Source organism: Diadema antillarum, unplaced genomic scaffold (assembly GCF_040938485.1).
Source record: "Diadema antillarum isolate AM-2024a unplaced genomic scaffold, OU_Dant_1.0 seq00000531_RagTag, whole genome shotgun sequence".
In the NCBI taxonomy this organism is placed as follows: Eukaryota; Metazoa; Echinodermata; class Echinoidea; order Diadematoida; family Diadematidae; genus Diadema; species Diadema antillarum.
The window spans coordinates 1,459,671-1,483,700 of NW_027271482.1; the positions used below are offsets into that span (position 1 = coordinate 1,459,671).

Sequence of the window (24,030 nt, forward strand, 5' to 3'; positions counted from 1 at the left end):
GAACGATGGACACTTAACCCTAAAGGGGCCAGGCTTTTTTGGCTATGCTCAGACCGGGGGGGGGGATGGATTCCGCCCCCCCTGAGATCTCGGCCATCGGTGGTGCGATCGCGATGAAATTTTGCATGCGTGAGACCCGCGTCATAATCTACAAGATTGTGTCATAAGAATTTTTGAAACAATCAATTTCTAATTTTATTTAATTAATTATGCAAATTAAGCTCAAGATATTTTAGCCTAATTAAAAGCAATGAGAGTCTAATTTTTGATCTGCAAGATCTGTTTTAGCATATTCAACAATTGTACATGATAAAATCTTCCAAAACTCATTTCAATTCTTATGTATTTTATTGTTTTCAGAATTTCTTATGTATTTCTTTGTTTTTCAACTTTTGTTTTTTCTTTGTTTTTTCATTGGAAATTGTCACTGACCACTTTTCTACCATAGTTAGCACAAAATTAATCAATGAAAGTGATTAATTGTAAAAATAATCAGGTTTTTATGACTTTCATGACAGAGCACTGTTTTCCATAGGAAATGTACACAAAATCACAAAATTGTGCCCGTTTTGGGGCGACATTCCATTACAAAAATGGGCGTGGCTTCACAAAAGTATGCGCGGACGTTGCAAATTTGGTCTCAAAAGTTGCGCGAGACTTGAATGAAGAAAGTCAAGAAGTCTCGCGACGAGGCCTTCTCGCGTTACAGAATTCTAGCGCGAAACGTCGAGGGGGGGGGGGGCGGATTCCGCCCCCCCCCCCCCCCCCCCCGGCTGACAATTGCAACAGCTCACTTCAGCAGTTTGGCTCAGGTGAGGCTAAGAATGATCTTCAAACACTTTGTGAAATATGCATTTTCTTTTTCTGCAAATTTGAAATGGAGGGATTAAAGAAATGTAAGACTTTGAACTTTCCTCATATAAACAATCTTAATGGAGTTTTACCAAAATTACATAAGACAAGGCAATCGCCAAATTGTGTCTCGCCCATTCGCATACAAGGAATTAATATTTTCTATAACTCCCACAAGTTAATTGACCTGCTTATGACCTTTGACCTTGTGGTGACCTCCAACACCCTAAGGGACATTTACCATCCAAGTTTGGTCACAAACGGACAAAGGGATCAAAAGTAATGAGCCATAATCGAAACGCGCCATAAAAACTTAACATTGGGCCCTAAAAATTTGTTGACCCCTTTCTGTGACCTTTGACTTTGTGATGACCTTGAACTCCCCGAGGGACATCTACCATCCAAGTTTGGTCACAAACGGACATAGGGATCAAGTTATGAGCCACAATCAAAACGCACCCTAAAAACATAACATTGGGCCCTAAAGTTTGTTGACCCCTGTCTGTGACCTTTGACCTTGTGACGACCTTCACCTCCCCAAGGGACATCTTCCATCCAAGTTTGGTCACAAACGGACAAAGGGATCAAAAGTTATGAGCCATAAACGAAATGTGCCCCCAAAACTTAACAGTGGGCCCTAAAAGTTCGTTGACCCCTGTCTGTAACCTTTGACCTTGTGGTTACCTTCAACTTCCCAAGAGACATCTACCATCACCCAAGTTTGATTGCCATTGTAGCAACATGTGCTGAGTTACGTGTGATAAGAGTCTTGCAAGTAAACTTTAACGTATGACCTCAAATGACCTCTGACCTTATCATGTGACCTCCAACGGCACCATAACATGAAGGTACCCCCAGTGCATCTATGACCCAAGTTAGGTTGTAATCCAAGCAACTTATGTAAAGTTATTTGTCAAAAGAGAGTCTTGCAGGTAAACTTTAACATAGAAAAGAGTCTTGCACATACTCTTTAATATATGACCTCAAATGACCTTTGACATCATCACATGACCTCTGACAACACCATAACATGAAGATATCCCTAGTGCTTCTATCACCCAAGTGTGGCTGCCATTGCTGTAACAGTTGCCAAGTTATGCATCATAAGAGAGTTTTGCAGGTAAACTTTAACATTTGTGACGGACGACGGACGGACGCCATTTGGATCCCTTAGTCTCGCCTTCACCTCCGGTGGGCGAGACAAAAATGACAGGTTGGTAGCAACATGAATGTTCATGTGTATGCATGTGCAAAGACAAGTTTAACAATTGGCAGCTCTCCTCTACATACAACACACTAAACATAATGGTTAACACCAATTAGGCCTGGCATGCATCCGAGTGCCGACAAGTTTAGGAAAGGTTCTAGAGAATCAACAACACATTTGTTCTGGATGTGCCCTTGTACAGAAGGTATAGAAATTTTCATCGGCGGTCAAGCCAAATGTCAATGATACAATGAAAGCACATACTGTAAACGTGGAAATTTTCGCGGTACATTAATTTTCGCGGATTTCGCGCTACGTTCGGCTAGCGCGAATATATCTTCGCAATTTTCTATGCACATTTTTTCGTCGATGATACTGCTCCGTAGTACAGACATGTTTACGCATCATACATGTAGCAGTATCATTGCACGCGCCGCACGCACCGAGCCCATGGCCGATTGGTGTGCTACATCTCCGCGACTACAGTACATGTATCGAGTAAAATACGTGTACAGTGTACTACGTACATAGTGTAGTTGAGCGCTTGTACACTCACACTCGCGCCGCTAGCGCTCGCTACGTCGCTTTCATACGCTGGCATCGCTGGATGAAAACAGCGACTGTGTATTAACCCGCTGCGGAGCGCGAATTCAAGAACCCGCGAATATGTTTTCGAGCCGCTCAGCGCGAAAAATTAATCGCGCGAAAATATTGACGTTTACAGTAGTACACCTGCAGGTGAATATGTCTTAAAAAACAAACACATATCTGACTGTGTAGGACATAATTAAGGAAAAGGTGATTTATTTTTCTTTGAACAAATTCACTTATGCAGCAATATGATCACATGTATATGAGTCATACAGTTTCTTCAGTATATGCTACAATATTTGTGGACAGCATTTATGTCTTTCACAGTAAGATAAGCTCTTCTAAATGTGAGGGGAAAGCTCTTTCAACATGCTCTTCCCTGTCAAAGGTTGCTGGTGTGGCTTACACCGAGACAGGCATGATGTACAGGCAAAGTTGCCCATGACTTCAGTAAATGGTGAGACTCATGCTCCTGTTGACTCGGTTCCCCACTAGTCTTGACCCTGTCCGTTTGGATGCAGGTGGATTCATGGCACAGAGATTATGTTGATTGGCATCACGGGCCTCAGTCAACTGCCTACAACAAAATACACAGGAATGTTTATAGAACAGATCATGAACATCTAACATGGTTAAAGGAACTGTACAGTACTGGTTAAGGTGGGTATTCATGTTTTGAACATTCTTAAGTGAGATAATGTGAAACCTCTTATGAAATAGCATGTAATTTTAAGAAGGATTCAACGTTTATTTGATGAAAATTGGTTTTCAAATGGCTGAGATATCAAAAAAAGTGATAATAATAAAAGGCCACATGCCACAACTTTATTAGGATCTCTTTGTTTCACCTTGTTTTTGGATATCTCAGCTACCCCTTAGAATTGCATGCTTTTTGACGTCTCATAGAGTGGTTTCTGAATATCTCACAAAACGTAAAAAACTAAATCCTCACCTCGACCAGAACTGTACACACCCTTTAAACACTGAAGCATGGTTGCTAGCAAACTGAAATAGAGAATGCCACATTACATTCTACAAAATCATGATTAATGATTTTTTTGAAAAAAGAAGAACTGGACGTAGAAATTTGTCAAGACTGACAAATTAAGTGATCCGTTCAATTCGTGTTCGGGGGCGACTGGCCATGCAATGTCCGATTTATGTATGAGATATCAGAGAGCAGATATTCCAACTTGGCATCTTGAAGATGACAAGTTAAAGGTTCTGCCCATACTATATTACAAACTCTCTGTAAACTGAAGCCCGAGTTTTGAATTCAACCACGTTCTGAAATGTGATTGCAACATCCCAATCAATGGCCACATGACGAGTCCAAAGTGCCAGCTACAACATACAGTGCACTCCCGTTACAACGAACACGGTTATAACGAAATTTTGTTATAACGAAGTAAAACTTCTGGTCCTAAAATTATTACCATTAAAGTCTTCGGTACAAAATTCGCTTATAACAAACTTGGTTATAGCGAAATTTTCGTTATAACGAAGTCTTTTCCGAGCACCACTGACAAAGAAAAACAAAAGAAATGTGCTCCGTTATAACGAAATGCGAATTGCTTTCGAAAATAAGTAGCGGAACAAGCATTTATAGCGTCTCTGCACGGGTGAACGCTCCACATCACTTTGTGTTCGCTCCTTGTGTCACGCACAGTTTCTGAGGGGAACTTGCGTTTAATACAGGTACGATAATCCCATCCCATTTCACATAGCTTTCCAGTGTATGATGAGTATTCATTATTCAGAATATGATATATATGCATGGTTACCTTGTTTTCGTTATATATTGTATTTGTTCGGTTATAACGAAATTTCGTTATAATGAAAGAAAACTGCCGGTCCCGAGCATTTCGTTATAACGGGAGTGCACTGTATCAAAATTTGGAAGAAATCTAACCCGGGATAAGTGAGCAACTTTGTACTGCTCAATACATAAAATCATGCCAATATGCATTTTGCCACAAAATGGACTGCCATAGAAATAACATGTAAAATAGTCAAGATTTTAAAGGGTAAGATGAATTGATTTTGTCTCCATGATGAAGACATGAAATTGACTAATTGTTAATAATTATGATCTAGAACTTAATAAGCTACAACATACTAAAATCTACGTACAAATTGGTTTAGGATAAGAGATACACGCTTGATTGAATTTGAAATCTGATGACATCAGTACGAAATTTCTGAATTTTGATTTCATGCGGAATTTGACAACTTTAAATCATTTTGAAAGACTTACAGACCAATTAGCTGGCACTTACAAATCATCAGCTTTCAGAATGTGCAAAAAGTAATGTGGGGTCATTGCCCATCCTATCGAGCTACAACAGATCTAAATAAGATTCGCACAATACCACTCTTATATTGCCACTGACACATACACAAATATCAACTTTTGCAGGCCCATTTGAAGTCATATCAAGTCAGATAGACTTTAAATTTGGTAAACATACTCTCCATAATATTACAATATAATTCTATGCAAAACATCTTGTGGAAGATTGGCAACAGGTTATATCTATACATGATACAGATTGCACAAAATCTCTGTAAATTGAAGCCGAACTTGCAATTTCAACCAATTTTAAGACATGATTAAGATATTTACTCAAATATTCAAATAACTTATAGTCCACAAGTATAAGTTTTCACTTGGACATTTTTGGTAACTAGCTGATTTTTTCAGGATAGGTCCAGAAATATGTCTAGAATCACATACTAAAAGTTCTCAGATATCCTCCTTGAGCATTTTTCGCAATCCACGCAATTTCCAAGCGTAAATTCCAGTAAGGGCAATTTTCTGAGGTATGCATCTCCCAATTTTTATTGAAAAATAATTTTAAGAAATGCAGTTGGGCAAAAACACCATTCTAGAAAATTATGTCTTAATGATGTCATGGTAGAGTGATCCCTTCAAAAAATATGTTATTGCATCTTGAGATCATGAGATATAAGTGCTACAAGTTTTAAGAGCTAAGAGCTTGAACTTTTAGAGATACTTGATGCATAGACATTGCACATTAAAAAACAATAATAAACACAAAGAATTTGTACAATAACAAAAGGCGCTCAATGAGCTTTCACAAATCACCTTAGGCCACGGAAAAAAGAAGATATGTATTGGCGTAACAGGCCATATGAAAATAGGGTCGGTAAGTTAACTTTTTTTTTTTTTTACCGCCATACTTTGCAGTGAAGCGAACACTGTGAAAACTCCATATTACGGTGAAGTAAAAAAAAAAATGTAAAAAAAAAATCATGCTATTACACTCCCAGATTGAATATAAACAAGCAGATAAATCATAAAAAAAAAATGGAAGTTGTGAAGCTCAAACGAGAAAAAATGGCAACTGCGCCAAAACGATAACAATTGTACTATCAATATCAAAATATTGTGCTATTGTCATCGCGATAGCGAAGTTTTTTTTTTTTTTTAATCTCTAGGGTCAGGGACATTTTTAGGGTTAGTCGCATTATGCCAATACAAATTTTATTTCTTCTTGTCCTTATTGTAAGCCAGAGCTACTGTTCAACAAGTTTTGTGTATGTTGTGTTTTAGGAGCAACCTCACCCGTGGCATCAATGAATGAGACATAATCTATTTGCAGACTGCATACATCTCTTCTTGGGGAAAATTGAAATTCATCCATTAATGTGAGTGCGCTGCTGCTGGTGATGAGCACAATTAATGTAAGTATGATTGAAGTTTTTTTGCTCTCTACCTTGAGAGAACAGCATTCTGAAATTTCGCTACATTTAGCTCCTTCTTGAGTTTAGTGAAAGACTGCTTGCTGTCTGGACACAGGAGAGAGTGCTGGACCAGGGCTGAAGCAGATGGACGCTGGGCTGGGTCAGGATGAATCATGCTCTAAGCAAAAGAAAGAAGATAAACAGTGCAATAAACCTTAAAGAAAGGACTACCATTATGCTGGTAAAATTAGCAAGATCACACAATAATCTGGGTGCTTTCATTATTCTGAAGGTTCGTTATGCCGAAGGTTCATTAATCTGATAAATGAAATAGTGCAACTTCAACTTCCAGCCCATTACTCTCCCTTCTCTCAACATAGATAGTCTTCTCTCTCCTCGACTTACCTTTCCTTCGCGGGATTATTCATCCTTTCTCCATTGATTCGGCATTCCATAGTCGACATTGTTCGCGACTTCGTTCTTCTCTTGGTTTCATGAATCTTCACTTCTTTCCTATCCCCATGATTTTCCCAACCTTCGACTCCTACCTCTTCCTCTTCCCTTCTATTTCCTCTTTCTCCTCCTAACGATGTCCGAATATCTTACTTGATTCTCACTCAATTCTTCCTTACCACTCTCTCTGTTCCTTTCTGTACTGTCTCCACTAGTGCAACTTCAACCTCCAGCCCATTACTGTCCCCCACTCTTCACTTTTTACCCTCCTTACAACCCCCATATGTCACTTCCCTCTTCAATTCTCCTCTTTCTAGGCTCTTCTTCTGCCAAGCAACGATCCGGTTAAGGACTACATACACATGGTGTCACTGCAAACCTTTCTCCCTCATTTACTTCACCATGCAAACCTTCAAGCAACACACACTTTTTAACTATGATTATGTACTTACCCGAAATAATTTTTGGTTTGTATATGTATATGTTTGATTTGATTGTCTATCTGTATGTTTTTTTAACTGAACTTGTGGAAATAAACTAATTTGAATAAACTAATTTGAATTTGACTCAGCCTCTATGGTTAATGGCCATGTCGCTAAGAATTACGACCCAGCTGAATTGGATTCAGATGTCATGCCCTCACAAACTAAGCCTCATAGCGAGTTTGATTTTGACGACATATACGACTCGAACTGAGATGTTGGTCTGGCCAAATTTGAAAAATTGGCTTACCGTAAAGTTCCATGTATAAGACGCACCCATGTATAAGACGCACCCCTAATTTCGGACCTAAAATTTAAAAAAAGAAAAAAAGAAAAAGAAAATGTCCACGCAAATATTGCGTGTGTCATACATATTATTTCAGCTCAAAATTTCCCTAGAATGCAGCATGTATTTGCTCTATTTTTCGTTTCCTTGTATATTTTCTTTTAACGGTATTCATCGGACATCAACAAAATACGGAAGACGCAAAATGCAAGACTTGTCTCGGTACTCACTTGCTATTGTTTCGCCTTTCAATCGTGGTACATGTGTCATGCATATCGTACTCATGAGTGTACAGTACGATCTTTGCTGCCATACATAGCAGAGGGTGTCTCGCATATTGACGCATGTCAGACTGGAAGGTTCATTACGAAAAATAAGAAAAACATCAACAAGTGTAGCAGAGGGATCATACGGCAAGACGTACGGTGCGTATGGTAATTACACTATGCACTGTTATCAGTAACATGTGTGTCTCTTGTACCATGCTTGTATGCACAGTGCTAGCCTTTTGCAAAAGGCAGCTCGCTATAATTTCAGCACACGCACACAGAGAGCAATGGACTTGCACACACAGCGCGCCCCATCAAGCGCGCTTCGATCCGATCGCTGTGTGCACGCGAGTCCATTGCAAAAGCCTCTCTGCAGCTGCTGCCTTTGCCAAATGAGGCTTGCTAGCTAGCTAGCTAGCTACAGTGTAGCTATGCTATCCTAGCTGGCCTCGCACTCGTGAAATGAAGAGCAAACAACCGACATGGATATGCATGCATGCTTCACACATCGTTCATATTTACGGTGACATAGTGTCGATCCTACTCCATATTTTACAGCTTTTGTCTATGGCCATATTGATACTAGTACATTGATAAGTTTTACGGTATCGGTAATTTAGTAATGATACCTGTAGGCCTACATCGCGTATTCCAGCTACTAGGTTGGCTGTTGGTAGCTTGGTAGACTGACATCGGTAGCATACAGCAGTGCTGTTACAGCTGTTGTCTATGGCCAGATTGATACATCGTTACTGCACAAGGCCGATGTAAGTTTATCTCGTATTTGCAGCTTTTGTGTGTGTCCAGATTGAAAGATCGCTCTTTTATCCGTAAGTTTTAGTGATTGCTTACCTTCCAAACGTCGATGGGCATACATGGCCCCAAGTTGGCCTTATAAAATTGGGTGTACATGACAGATTTTTTTCCGTGATTCGACTGTACCCGTGTATACGACGCACCCCCGATTTTCAACGTTTTCCGACGAAAAAATAGTGCGTCTTATACACGGAACTTTACGGTATTTACTAACGAAGGCGGTCACTCTGCCGCATAAGATGAAAGTCTTGATAAAACAACATTGAATGCTCAAGCAGCTTGCACATCAAAAATCGAGAGCGAAATTTGGGCGACTCTCCCCGGCAAGACCCGGGTTCTTGAAGTGAGCTTTCAGTGGCTACAACAAAATGTAGTGAAGGGTCTTCCGCCTTATGGGGAAATCCTACCTGAGATTCACAGATCGTGCACAAAAAATCATCCTGTTGACACAGAAGGAATCAAACAACTTGCCATCGATGGCCTAACACTTTCAGGCTTTGCTTCGTATAAACTGAGCATGCACCGATGAGCTAGCTTGAGACCCTTTCTGAACCCCAGATACAAAGGTTTGTGCAGCTAGGTGATTCCACTCGATAGTAAACTGTTCAGAAAAGACATCCGAGAAACTTTGACAGGTGTGGCAAAAGCATACGTGAGTCAGAAAGTATCTACCAAAGCTGGCAAGTTGCAACGACCAAAAAGGATGCGAACCAATCCTTTTCAACCCTATTATGGCTACAAACAGCGACCATCCTGGCAGAACCAGAGGCCCAGCCATAGATTTTCCTAAGCAGTGGCATCGCCCCCAGTCTCAACAGCACCACGCCTACCCCCATCAACCCAGTGCACTTCACGAATACACGTCGCAATATGGTGCCCACAGCCTTGGCTAGCTTCCTGTCAATAAACTAGTAAGTCCTAAACTGTTTAAAGCTGAAAATCTCAAGCTTTTCAAAGATGATTGGTCAAAAATAACTTCTGATTCTTGGATACTGCAAACAATATCTGGCTACAAAATCAATTTCATTTCACCCCCATACCAATCAATTTCTCCTCCACAAAGTCTATAGGACATGGGCTAGTGGGGGTCAACCTGCACCCCTCTGCACCTAACATTAATTGTTTTTTCCATGTAGCCCTTGGTCTGGAGGGTCAGAAAAGTGATGTTAAAAAAAAAGGTTGGGTCCCAAGACCTGCCCCGTGACGTTTTGTGAAGTCACTTCTGGAGCGACCTTGCGAAAATGGGGGAATAGGAATTGGGTATTATTCTACCTAAGTAGTCCCCATGCCTTTATTTTTTAATGACAACCAAACATTTTGTTATTTCTAGATTCCTCAGAATATGAGTAATATGATGCAAAGCGAAGTTTGGCAATACAAACCCTCAGATTGTCGTCATCGACAACGAAATTGGGCAACGATGTGTTTGAATTTGTGTGTGTGTGTTTTTTTTAATGGCTTGAAAATTGGTGTGGATATCAAATAAATATCCCTTTTGAAGAAAATAAAAGTTTTTGACCTAATTGTAATCTTATTGTCTTTTCTTGATATTCAAGTGCACACGTGCAGTGTCTGGAAATAAGCCTCCCAAATGTCTTTTTTTTTTTGAATGTCAAAATGTATCAAAATTTCTTTATAATGTAAATTCACAAATCTAATCATGTTTTGCAATCAGCAATCACCTGATTTAACAATAGTTGCCTTAAAATGAGAAATCAAAAGTGATCACAGTTCTTTTTGCTGATGATGTTGGTCACCACCACATTGAAGATGAAGTAGACGTTGAAGACTAGAATTACCACATTGCAGGGATTCTTCTAAATCTCTTTTATAGGTAATGTTTACCTTTGGGAGCAGTAATTTAAAAAATGTTTGAGTTATCACATTTGATGCCTATGTGTACGCCAGATGTGTCACAAAACATCCCACATATTAAAAAAAAATTGCAATAAAGCCTAAAATGTATAGATAACACTATTTCTGTCACTAAACCATAACTGTTGACCGTCTAGTGTAGAAACAATTTCATTATAACAATTGTTCAGATTTTGTATATCTTACAATACTTAACGTTGATTACACTGATTAACTTTTTTTACACTGGTTGTTTCTATCCCTAACTCGAGTTTCAGAACTTTTTGAAGCACTAAAGCTGGGTTCTTATTTCATCTGCAAATGGTAAACAAGGCCTTTAATCTCTTTATTTCTTTAAACTCTCTCAAAATATTTCAAGCCAGGTTTGTCATGGGTCAGTCACATAATAATTATGTACATGTACATTTTCTTGTTGGTAATGATTTTATTAACATCACTATCTGATTTTTTTTTTTTTTATTTCTTGTATTTCACTGAATTGATATTCATTTCATTACTGTGATCTAAACTATTTTGATTTTTTTTTACCGTTTTCTTTTGAAAATTTGGCAATAGGGACTTGCAGGTCATCGACAACGAAATGGGCATGAATGAGGTTGACAAACTTAAAAGTCAACATACACTGTAAATGCTAAAACACTGAAATATTGATTAGTTTGTGGTTAATTCACTATATGAATTGGAAGTTAGTCTGGATATTAAAGCCATCTTTGATTAAAAAAGAAACAAATGAGGCATTATTTTAATCCTGACGTCTTCTGTAAACGTTCAGGAGGGCACGTGCTGAGTGCGAAATAAGAACCCAAATTGCCCTTTTAGGTGTGTTGTAAATTGATATATTTACTTGTATTTCACGTAAAATCTGAACTTTAATAATTTTTTAAAATCAGGAAACATCTGCTTAAATACATTTGACTTCAGTGATGACGACAAAGACAGTGGCGTGAATGACAAAAATCACATTGCAGGGGTTGTCGTCTAAATCTCAAATTCAACTGACTCTAGCAAATCGGTTTAAAAATGAACCTTAAAGAATAACACTATTGGCTATGAAAAGATATTTATGTGTGCATTCAAGGTCCGTAAAACAAGCCCCATAGCTTCTTTTCTGCTGTCTAGCAAATCGATATTTCATCAAAGATCAGAAACTTCAAGTATTATCATTTGTAATAAAGAAAATAACTAAGAGAAATCACGCTTCAAATGAGAAATTAGAGGCAACCACAGTTCTCTTGTCATCATTTTTGATGATCATAACGACAATACATATTCTATCATAATCTACCACAACAAATATTTCACTGAAAATATCAAGGCATGTAATCTACTATCAGTATCATATAAGCAATTCCCCAATCAATGCGACACTTTCTGATATTGTTATTAAACAGTAGTTCAGAAGTTAATAAGATTTTCATTTCATAAATCATATAAACAGGCATATAATACATTAATTCTCTGCTAAAAATTGGTTGCTTTTAGATACTCAAATTTCAAGAGCCTTTTTTTTTAAAGAGTATTCTTTTGTTTAGTCAGCTTTTGTAACTGATGTTTATTATTAGTCTTCATACTCAGTCAACATGTAACAAATATATTTGTGATAGCTCTTTTCTTATTTTCATTCCATCTAAAAGTAGAAAGAAACTTTTTAAATGTAACATTGTTCACCGTATAATTGCTTGTATGATGTTTCATAATAATATGCAAAATATGTTGTTGTTTTTTTCAGCATGATTTACTTGAGATGAAATTATTGAGAGCCCAACATCGGAATGCTTTAAACAATTACTCCTGGCTTACATATATGTGACCCTGCATCACAAAACGAACAGAAAGTTGCCAGACGTGAAATTTTAGTTAAGAGCATATTCTGAAAGAGCAGACTTTAAGCTTTAAAATAATGTATAACTCAAATCAAACGGACTCTCCTAACCTGTCTAAATATTGGAAAGAAAGCACACACTCAGGAAAAGTGTGAACTGAGAAAAGAGGCTCTCAAGTACAGTGTCTATTCAAGCGCTAAATCTTTACCAAGCCATGCTGGCTGTGCGATGAATGGGACAAAAACAAGATGTAAACCACCGGAGTAACAACAATGAAGGGATTATCAGATTAAACTGAAATTGATCATGCCTTATCAACACATTCTGTCCATAATTAATGCCAACTTTCAACGCAGTAGCATCATCCCTTCAAAAGTTATTAGAGTTGAAAGTGAAGAGTGTGTACAAGCTTTTTAAGAAATGAAAAGGGGACTCTAAAGACACACCTAATCACACTATTCTACCAGAAAATGTTCGAGATAAACTGCTAAAAAACACACTTTCCTGCCCGTTTTATGATCCCAAATTTTAGCATAATGTAGAAGAAGACCTGCTCTTTCAGAAAATATGAAAAAGTCAAGATCGGCTACGTTAACTCATTTCACCTATTTTCATTCCTCACACAAAATCAGTGTGTGCAACTTTTTGTTCGTTTTGTGATGCACGGTCACATATGTTGAAATTATTGAAGACATCTACCAGTTCTTAAGTTACCCTTTCAAAGTCTGACATCGTTTGCTCATGAACACTGTTAAAATTAAATTCCAATGTCACTATCATTGTAACTTTCTGATTCTATTGGTTGAATGAATTCATTTTCCCTATTACACTGTCACTATCTGTATCGCGCTCCGATTCATCAGGCATAGTGCCTTACAAGATGTCCATACGCTGATGAGGAATCACCTCTCATCCTTTCAAAGTTTGACATTCATTGCACATGAGCTCTGAATCAAATTGAATTCCAGTGTCACCATAATGGTTATTTTCTGAGTGTATCTGTTGAATGAATTCATTTTAACTCATGTCACTGTTGCTATACCAGTATCGGCTCTAGCTGATTCATCAGCCACAGTGCCTTCCAGGATGTCCACAAGCTGACGCGGCAGCACCTCCCCTTAGACTTGGGCTCCCCTTGGATCTTCATCCTTTGTCTATCCATGTCCTTCGTCTGGGTTTGTTGCTAGCTTCCATGTTCTTGTTTGATAACTGCATAGGACATGCTGCTCTAAAATCTTTCAGCAGGGCGGTGTCACAGTCAGATCAAAAGTTTTTGCCTTCGTGACATCAGCCATTTTACTGCACTTGGACTGTAAAGGGTCGCAGGGCATTCACCCTCCTAATTCTTCTGTTACCATACAAGGCACAGATAAATCGTCCCAGTTCATCCATCACCTCAGTTGTAACATTTCAAGATTCACCAAGTTTTGAATATGCTGCCTGAAATGACTCATCGGCTTCGACAATTGTTATTGCTTTTACCTTCCCCTTACCTTAAAGGCACTAGTGCTATTGTCGCCAGTAAATGCCTGGAGCCCTAGAAAAAATGTACATACAAGGGCTGAATCTTGAAATGAGATGGCTGAGGTGATGGATGAACAAGACTAAGACGAACAAGACTAGGCACCCACCTGCAGCAGGTCATGGAGCTCTGTTGAAACATGAGGAAGATCGGGGAGATGACCTTCACGTATCTTGTGCCACTCCTCCCCATTCTTCGGCAGGGCTTCTCCACCGCCAGCAATGTATGTTGTCAGAGCAAGGGCAAAGATGTCTGCTTTTGTCAAGTGGCAGTAGTCCTTGGTTGAAATTTTTTTTTTGTGTGTGCAAACAATGTGAATAATGATTGTTGAGAAACCAAAGACAAGCAAAAGAATTACCATTATCAAGTCAACTTAATTGTGGCGTAGCATTGAATTTAAATACTTTGCTTGCTATTAAAGAGGACTTCTGGCACAAATACAGGCACTGTGGCATCTGGGAACTGCTACTCTCAATTTCCTAGTCTTTCATGGCAAGTGAGTGAATAGATTAGGCAAGAGTTATGGATTATGCAGAGTAATTTTATATAGAAAGGAGTGGAACCAGCAATTATTTGCTTCATGAGCATGCTTTGATTAAGCATGGTTCTAATACCTTTTGCACCTTGATGTTTCTAGCTATATCAATTTGGAATAACATGCAATGAAGGAAGCAATAAATTTTGCACTGATGCATGTAAGTATGGGGTGCCAAGTGTAGCACAGGTGATTCTGTTACGAAATCGCTGATTTTTAATGGAATCAACTTCTGTAAATAATTTTGTAACAAAATCAATTAATGCAATTAATTTTGTCATGAATTCAACAACTGTAAGCCATTTTGTAAAAAAACAAAACAAACCCTCCCCCCCCAAAAAAAAAAGTGCTGCAATTAATTTCATCACAAAATCAACTACAGCCAATCTTGAATGGACTGGGGGAAACAATTGTCCCTATCATAGAACGGGAGCATTATGCGGCTCCATCAAATTCACTAGAATGGGCCAACAGGGTGCCCTGGGGACATTGGCATACTGAATGCAAAGGTTTGCAGATGCAGGAAGATTATCCCATAATTTAAACTGTCATTCACACATTCATAAAAAGAACATACATACGTACGTGTATGTACGGTACATGGGAATCCCATTATAAGGGAACGACGGTTCCAGGTAATTTACCTCACCGGGTTATGCACCCTGCTCTTTGCAATGAATTATTGAAGTTGACCTTTTATGTTCGTCAAACACAACAGTGCAAGAAATAGACACACTATAAACAAACAAATTTATAACACAGTGTATACTGAACACAGGACAACTAACACAACTTACCTCCTGAAGAATCTCAACAGGCAAGAACCTGACATCTCCCTCCTCAACCTTTGGATTGGTTATTGAAGTCACATGACCCAAATCACCTGATGACAAGAACATGGTACAATATTGTACAAAAGTTTCATGAAGGAGCAGCCCACATTATGCACACCAAATCCTGACCTACTCCCAAGGAGATAAATGCACCATAGATGCACCATGGATGACACATGCCAGACAACATTTTATGTTGAATGCTGAACGATCATAATAGCTTATTCAGCTCAAGGTGAGTACAAAATTCAACACTTTCAAATACTTCTTTAATTTTCTGCTTGGCATTCCTTACTCAAAATGCATATCTTTCTGTGAACCATTTTTTTTTTTTTTTTGGGGGGGGGGGGGGGTAGCATGCAAATAATCTTGCTATTAAGCACAAAGAACTGAATACAACAATACCATTCTTTTTTTTTTACCTATTTTGAAGGTCAGAGGTGCATTGATAGTCTGACCAAACTCAATGTCATCTTCGCCATCACAAATCCTCTCCATCTCCAGGCCTGGTGTGGACTTTGGCAGGACTTCCTTCCTTGAGATAAATATGTTACCTGTTTCATGTCAAAAAAAAAAAAATCCAAGAAAACTATCACTGAATATGATTGATACTCCCAGTGACACGTAAGACTGAGGGAATTAGCTCGATCAACAATATTTTTGTTTGCTTTTTATTGAAGAAATGCTGTTACCAGGCAACACATAGTAACAGCAATGCAACAGAAATGTTTTGCTTATTTAAAAATCATTCGGTTCAGATGTGCCATACAAGTCAAATGCTAAACTAGAAATGTTGCAATGGCGACTGGATGCTTCTCCTAAAAGGTCTATAGTACAATGTCTTGACAATGTGTGATGACAGTTCCACATAATTGGCAAAATATCAAAATAACAGATTTGTCACAAATGTGCTGAGTGTTCACTTTCATTGAACTAGGTTTAAGTAGATGAATGGCTAAATTGTCTCAAAGTGCAGGTATTTGGGGATTTGAGATTTTTTACTTGACTTTCGACCCTTTTATAAGTTTATGCATTGAGTAATTTTCAATGTATGGAGAAAAAGTGTAATTTCAGTATTAAATGGTAAAATATTAGCATTTAAACCTGGCCTTTGACCCTTGACCTTTGACTTTATGACCCTAAAGTTTCCAAGAGAATCACTGTCAGGTAGAACATGCATTAATATGTACTTAGTTTCATGATGATACCTTGAGTCACTTTGAGATATGGAGGAGGAAGAGAAATTTAGCACTTTCACTTGACCTTTGACCTTTTGGCAAGAAACTTCCCACAGAATGTCTATTGAGTAATACAATGTACATACAATATATATCAAGTTTCACGAAAAATCCTGCAGGCATTGCATAAATGTGAGGGAAATAGTGAAATTTTTTAGAAGTTGACCTTGACCTTTGACCCATGACCCCCAAATTCCCTAGATAATCACTGCCAGTCAGTACATGCATACATGTATATACTAAAGTTCCATGAAGATACCTTGAACCATTTGCGAGATATGGAGAAAAACATAAATTTCACAATTTTTACTTGATCTTTGACCTTTGATCTCATGACCCGTAACTCCCTCCGGAGAATTTTATTTGGTAGTACATGTATACACTTAGTTTAAAAAAATACCTTCAAGCATTGCATGGATATCGGTGAAATAGTGAAATTCTGAGCATTTGACCTTGAGCACATGCACCTAAAATTGATAGGTACAACTTTGCCCGCTCGTACATATTCATGCAAAGTTTCATTAGGATACCTTAAACAGTTGTTTAGTTACGCTATCCACAAAATTGATTACGGACGGAAGGACGAACGGATGGACAGACAACCCAAAAACATAATGCCTCTGGCACCACTTCGTGGTGGAGGCATAAAAACTTTACAATAGGGAACTAACCCAATTCACAATATTTTGTGTGATTTTCACTAAAAAATGCAGTTACCACAGCATCACACTGTTTGACAGTGATAAAATATAAAGTTTGCTCATCTATGGTACGTATTAAGGAAAACATTCAACAAAATTCCATTTAATCTCTTCTTTCATTTGATGCACAACTCAATGTTCATAATTCATGCATGCCTGAGTTAGAACAATGGACAGTGGTGCTACCAAATTTTCATTTGCACATGCAAATTGCTACTTTGAATTAGTTTTCACGCCTTTCCGGCAATCTTTTGCAACCCCCCCCCCCAAAAAAAAAAGCATAGCCTAAATATCCATTTTCCTTTCATATGACAGCTCATGCATAAAAAAATGATTTATGCCTGCTCGAAAAACTGAATTTGAAAATACACTTCGAATTCACCCACATACGAAGAAAGCCAAATACATTGTAAGGAGCCATTTAGCTTTCTCGGCTTGGCAGACAATGCCATTCATGCTTCAATGAATTTACACTGGGGGGGGGGGGGTGATTTAAGAGCAAACGTTACAGACAGTTCAGTTGTGAATAGAGAGGTAAATTAGCACATAATCATGACCATGCCTGACCATGCAGCTAACCACAGAGAGCAAACAGTGTTCATCAGCATAATGTTGAAAAGGGGGGGGGGGGGGGCCTTCCAGGCCAAGAAAATAAGGACTTTCTGCCCTGCACTTGTGCCTTTGAAATATAGGAAGGGCAAGTGCAGTGAAAAATAAGTAAGGTACCACTTTTCTGCTTCAGCTAACCCCTTCCCCTCCCCCCCTTCAAAAACTTTCTGCCGCCTCTTGCAGTGCTGAAGGATGAAAAATTCTTGCTTGTGAAATGTAGCGAGGAATGAAAACACTGAGAGAGGTTTGAGATACAAAATCACAAAAATTTGTACCATCTGTTACATTGTTTCCCCATAGCCATTAGACCCCAGGCAGCCTGAGAATACTCATGATATTAGTCTTCAATTGGTTAAGTCTCATAACTTTTCTAAATAATTCACTCAAAGTCACTGTTTGCACGTGCAAATGAAAATTTGGTAGCACCGATGTTCATTGTTCTAACTCATTCATGCATGAATCAGGAACACAGAGTTGTGCATAAAATGAAAGAAGAGAAGTGTATCTTTCCATTGACAAATATCTCAGGTAGCAAATTTATGATTTTGATAGGAAAAAGTTGCATCGAAACTCAGTTTGGTTCATTTTATTTCATTTGTATTTTTTTTTTTGTGGGGCACGCTGTATTATAATAATGGCCTATTAGGATCGACCTTATGTATTCCCTTTGTTTTTTTGTAAGGCTATCTCCTCCAAAGCTGTCGGCTCCGGGCCCTCGAGACCGGTGCCGTCGGCAGTGGGAGGGTCTCTTCTATCAGTACGACCGGGTTTCGTCCGTGCTCCGCCTCCGGGGCGACGTCGAGAGTGGCACCAAAAAAAAAACACACCACAAACAAAAACAACAACATTCAGCGATTGCACTGGACTCCTGCTTTGTAGATCACCCAGTTATTCTCTTGCAGAGACAGTGGGATACTACAGATAATAGGGTGCAGCGGAAGCTCCTTGGCGTCTTATACAGCTCGCACCAGCTCGCAGGCTCAGGTCGCACACACAGAACTCTACACAATAGACCATATGTGTGGCGCTCCGACAAAATGAGTCATAAGTCGCAGGGGGAGTTTTCCCGTAATGAGCCGAAAATGAAGGGGAAGCACTGCTCGGGTCGAAATTTTTTTATGACGGATTTTGATTCCTTGAGGTTTTATCTGTTTGTACAGAAAATTTCAGCGTGTAAAAATGAGTACAAGTGTCCCAAATCACAGTTTTTCTGAGACAAATTTTTTCGGTTACATTTTTTTCGAACGCTCGCCTTTGCGTTGCGTTTCGCACCTATTGTTCTTGCCCGATCGAGACTCCGCCTCCGTTGCCAGGGTGTATGCTAATGAGGCATTTCTCTTGACCCCATTAAAGACAAAACAAAGCATGGTGCGCGCGGCGGCGTCGGCGGCCAAGCGGCGAGGGCTTTAGAATTACGCAATAATAGTGAGCTGACCAAGGCTATCGATTGCATGACCAGCGAGTTTCGTTTGATACATGCACTCCATTTCATGAAGTGGTGATTTATGTGACGCACAAATCGCGCTGAAAACTTAATTTCAACGAACGATCACGCAAAATTTATGATACTTTATCTATGAGCTAATACAATTATCACATATCGAACTATAGAAACCTCATTATGCGTGTGTGTACTCTTTCAACGGTTATTAATTGGCCTCATTAATGAATTCATTCAAATAATCATAACTTTCGTTCCCTGGTATGTGACTTGCTGTTTTAAGTTCATCTCTGGAGATATAGAGTTGTCAATTATTCTCGCTTTTATAAAGTCGACAATGCGTGTGATAATTCGCCAAATGTATGTAATGCGTACTATTATTTGAGTATATGAATATAAGAACAACCCAAGTCCAATTTTTGGCCAAATTTAGTTTGACATGGGAAATTGTAGCTTATGCATGGACTCATCTCGTGCATAAATGATAAATCCTAATTACCCCCGGAAGTGCCAGAAATAGATGAGTTAAATCTTATATGAATGTAAACATGAAGGACTTGGGTCGTTCTTACATTCATATTATAGCGCCCTCTCTCGTCCTTCTCTCATCTCTATAGCAGAATATCATGTATATGAATCAAAGAACGACCCAAGTCCATATGAATCAAAGAACGACCCAAGTCCATCACACAAAATGGCCTCTCCACAATTAATGTAAATGTTAATTGTCATAATAATATATGTTCTAAATTGTATATACAATGTTGCCTTCCCATCACAGTTAAATAGAATATTATTGGACAAATAAAAAAATATGAAGTTTTTTTAAGTTTACTTGAAATGGTCATCCATGGACTTGGGTCGTTCTTATATTCATATACTCATTTCCCTGGTTAATAAAACTTATTGCCCTATTTCTTATAATGGTTTGGGCCGTGACGGCATGGAGAGAAATCGGAAGACAAACATTATTAATGCCCAAATAGCTCGTGTTCCCTTTGGAGGATATTCTCACCCTTGTCATCTGTGTATTTATTAGAAGTAGGACCTGTTTGAGAAAGGGACAGAAAGCTGTGTCGCTACTCAAAAGTGTGCTTCTTCATTTTGTTTTGTTTTTTAATCAGAATGTTTGTAATGATAGCTGTTTGTCGTGTATTGCGTGTAGCTGACATGTGAGAGGTCAAGTCTGCAAAGAATTTGGCTAACATCTTTGCGAAGTAGCAGCGCTAATTGCCCATTGAATTTCGTATTCTGCGGAATTTCGAATGAAAGAACTCGGACGACACTGTTCACGCTTTGTATCCGAGTAAACCCCGCATCAACCAAGCCTTAAACAATGAAAGGTAAACTTCCTGCAATCAAGGCGTGGATAGATTACGCAACCAGTATTCTTTCTTCACCATTGATAGCAGAATCAGTGACGGAATGGAGCAACAGTGTTGGAGGATCGGCATTATGTCTGCTAATTTGTAAAAGAATTTTTCAGTCCCCTTTTGTGTTCAGAACCACAGTCAGGGACGCTAACTTCCCTATCTCCTACAAGCTATCGTTACTATCTTAAAACGTGAATTTTATGAAAGGTTAAAAGTGATCGCGGAATCAGTTCTTCTGCGTGACACATGCAGGCTTTTATAATAGGATACCAAGCTTACCTGTATAGAAAGGGCGGGAATACACACTTATCGCAATCATCCGGATTTGAGAGTGATACACTCTACTACTTTTCTTCATCTTTCCCCCGACAAAGACCATGGTAATTCAAAACAAACAAACAAACAAACAAGCAGTTGCATTATATCAGAACGTACAGAATTTTTGTTTCATGTATGTATAGGTCATCTCTTGATGTATAGTAGGCATTTGTTGTCGTTTTTACAGCGTTTCTTAATAAATGCCTATAGCGAAAACCCAACACAACTTTTATCAAGGAGGGAAGGGAACTTAAATTTAAATATAACAGTTTACAGAAATCAGACATGTAAATAAGGCAATCATATACATCCGCACGGCCGAGTGTAATCTCTTACTTTGATTATCAAACATGATCGCCTGCATTTACGTGCTTTTTTCTAATTTCTTGAACTTTGCCTCATTTTCTCTTTTTTTAAAACAATTGATCGAAACATTTAAAAAACGTAACACAGTCTGCTGTCCCACAACATAACATTCCATTTGATTTGCCACTTATTGTTGGTCCGGTGACGCCAAATGGTGGAATCTCGAGCGATGATACACGGTATTTTGTTTGTTGGTTTTCGTCTCATCGCTCTAAAGAATTTTGACTACGATTACAGAGGTATCATCTACAAGACATAACTGATGGTTTACAGAAGAGATCATCAATTCAGTAAAAATTAGTCAAGTCATGAATTTACTTTACCCATCATGTCTAATCGACCTACGACATTGTTTGGGTAACCGCGCCTTTTTATTCTCATAGTTCAAACTAATTCTTGACATAATCAAAACAAATAATTCTTTATAAAATTTCTCAAAATAATCAAAAGATGGCCTAAGTCAAAACTTTCTACAAAGATTGCATACGGCAATCTTTACTAGCCTAAACAAGTTTTCTAGAGCTATCAGTTCCCCCTATGACGATGACTTCGATTGCGTTTTGAACTTGTATCGAACTACTTTCAAAACAGCTGTTACCTTTATAGTTCGATTAATAAACCTGTCTTTTGAATTCATAACCAACATTCGTAATCGTAACCATACAGTAACATAATACTGCATGTCAATAAAAGTTAAAAATGTAAATGCTAAAATAGTAGCGCAAAATAAATGAGTAACGATTATCTTCATACATTCTAATTCCTAAGTGATGTTGCTACGAAAATGACACATGGTTTGACGACTGCTTCAAGCAAATTAAAAAAAAAAAGGAATGGGATATACTTCTAATGATAGTTCCACGCCGTACAATGCATTTCACTGTATTTGGTAACGTTTGGTTACGTTTCTGTGCGCTTTACGTACGGAAAATAAAAGGCAGATTGATGCTATTAACATGCTAACACACAACGCATTCAAAATGTTTTTTTTTGAAATACACCGTGTACTAATGTTTTAGTATACGGTTTGAAACTTTTAATTTGCGAGTCCTTTATAAAGTTATAGCAGGGTTATTACATTATCAAGCAAAAATTAAAGTATTTAGGGATTCGGATTAGCGCAGAAGACTAACAGTGCTATATATGGCGATCGTTCGCAACAGAGACAATCCTCTTCAATAGATATACAATGTAATTCTGTTTTCATGAATTGAAAGAGAAACGAAAAGAAGTCAACTTTTTAACTTCATTTAGCTTTCTCACCAATTGAACTTGATTTGATCTGCCACGCAGGATCGCCGTGTGTTCTATTAATTCTATCAAAATATTATTTAATCGGCGTGCTTGTTTTTTATGCAGAATGTCACAGGTAAGTTTAATTCATTGAAGTTCATAATGTTTGTACATATGGCGTATTCGTTGTTTTGTACTTTTATTTTTATAATATATCATGTGTCCATTATCTGATTCTGACCACGAAAATATGGCGACTGTTTAAATGCGGAACATGTACTGGAAAACTGTAATGTCTCCTGCCAGTGTAGACCAACTAATTTCTAGTCTATCCCCGCTTGAAATGGAAATGAAATTAAAAAAACAAAAACGAAGTTCGACTTTCAGTAGATTTCAACCGTTTTGTATAGTGCCTGATTCATGTCATGAACACAATATTCTTTAGCACATAAGCAATCACACAACTTTCGGGAATAGATGTGTGTCTTAATGATTGTATCTCATGGAAGAAAACTCGTCATCTTGCCTGACTTTTAGCTTTTTCCTGTTCAAGCTTGCGTGAAAGAAATAGTTGAACATCAATCGCAATCATTGAGAGAGGCACACCCTTAAAAGTAAGCACAAGAGTACTGAGACACACTACGAAATAAAAACGGGCCTTTTATCACTATTGACAACGCATGACATTGAACTGTTTTTTTTTCCTTGGGGAGGGGGGGGGGGTAATACAATTGATTATTCTGAAGGTTCGTTAATCACACAATGAAATATGGTTCACTATTAGCTTAGGTTCGTTAACAAGAAAATTAAATGCGGTTCCTTTCCGGTCATTGCCGGTGGTTCCTTTACCCGAAGTAATCAAGCAATCATTTTTTCTAATAAGGTTTGTGAATACAAAATGAATAATGAAGAAGGCCTAAGTATTAATTCCGAATATTTGTCAGTATTATTATCTATACTCCACTTCTCAAATGCAGCAGAAAGATTGTAACTGCAAATGTGATGTTAAAAAAAAAACATTCAGCTTAAGCTACAAGTTAATGGTTTTTTATATGCTATGGTATCACAAAAGTGACCGAGAATAAGAAGTATATTTATGATACAATCATTATAAACCCAACGTGAAGCTGTCAAGCCTACATCAACCTTTGCTTCTGATACGTATAATATGTGCAGCATTGGCAAGCGTGATAAGCGATAATTACTGTGCACGCAACGCCTATAAAGGAAAAGTGCCTAATATGGCGGGAATTCAGAATGTTACGGCTGTATACAGCTGCGGCAGAACAGACGCGAAAGCAGTCTTTGATGCTCTGCAACATTACGACCATGTGCGTAATTTGAGGGTTTTTAGTATAGGCAAAGAACACGATCTCAAAAGACGACTATCGTTAATCAACTTCATTGACTTTTTCTACCAATGCTGTCTTTTGAACCCCCGCCTACAATAGGTTCTCAGGTTCTATTTAGATATTGGTACTTGCATACTAAACGCATCC

The 24,030-nt window shown here is 38.3% G+C and overlaps 1 protein-coding gene across 1 annotated transcript in view; it reads right to left on the reverse strand.

Moving 5' to 3' along the window:
• Positions 1–777: 777 nt before the first annotated feature.
• LOC139734526 (wee1-like protein kinase 2) overlaps positions 778–24,030 on the reverse strand; it is a 233,965-nt gene continuing 210,712 nt past the window's right edge. The window contains exons 6-10 of the mRNA XM_071645302.1: positions 15,675–15,806; positions 15,217–15,302; positions 13,994–14,161; positions 6,391–6,536; positions 778–3,227 (exon numbers count right to left, since the gene is read on the reverse strand). Coding sequence (XP_071501403.1) covers positions 3,098–3,227; positions 6,391–6,536; positions 13,994–14,161; positions 15,217–15,302; positions 15,675–15,806 — 662 coding nt within the window. The 3' untranslated portion in view covers positions 778–3,097. The remainder of the gene's footprint in view (positions 3,228–6,390; positions 6,537–13,993; positions 14,162–15,216; positions 15,303–15,674; positions 15,807–24,030) is intronic.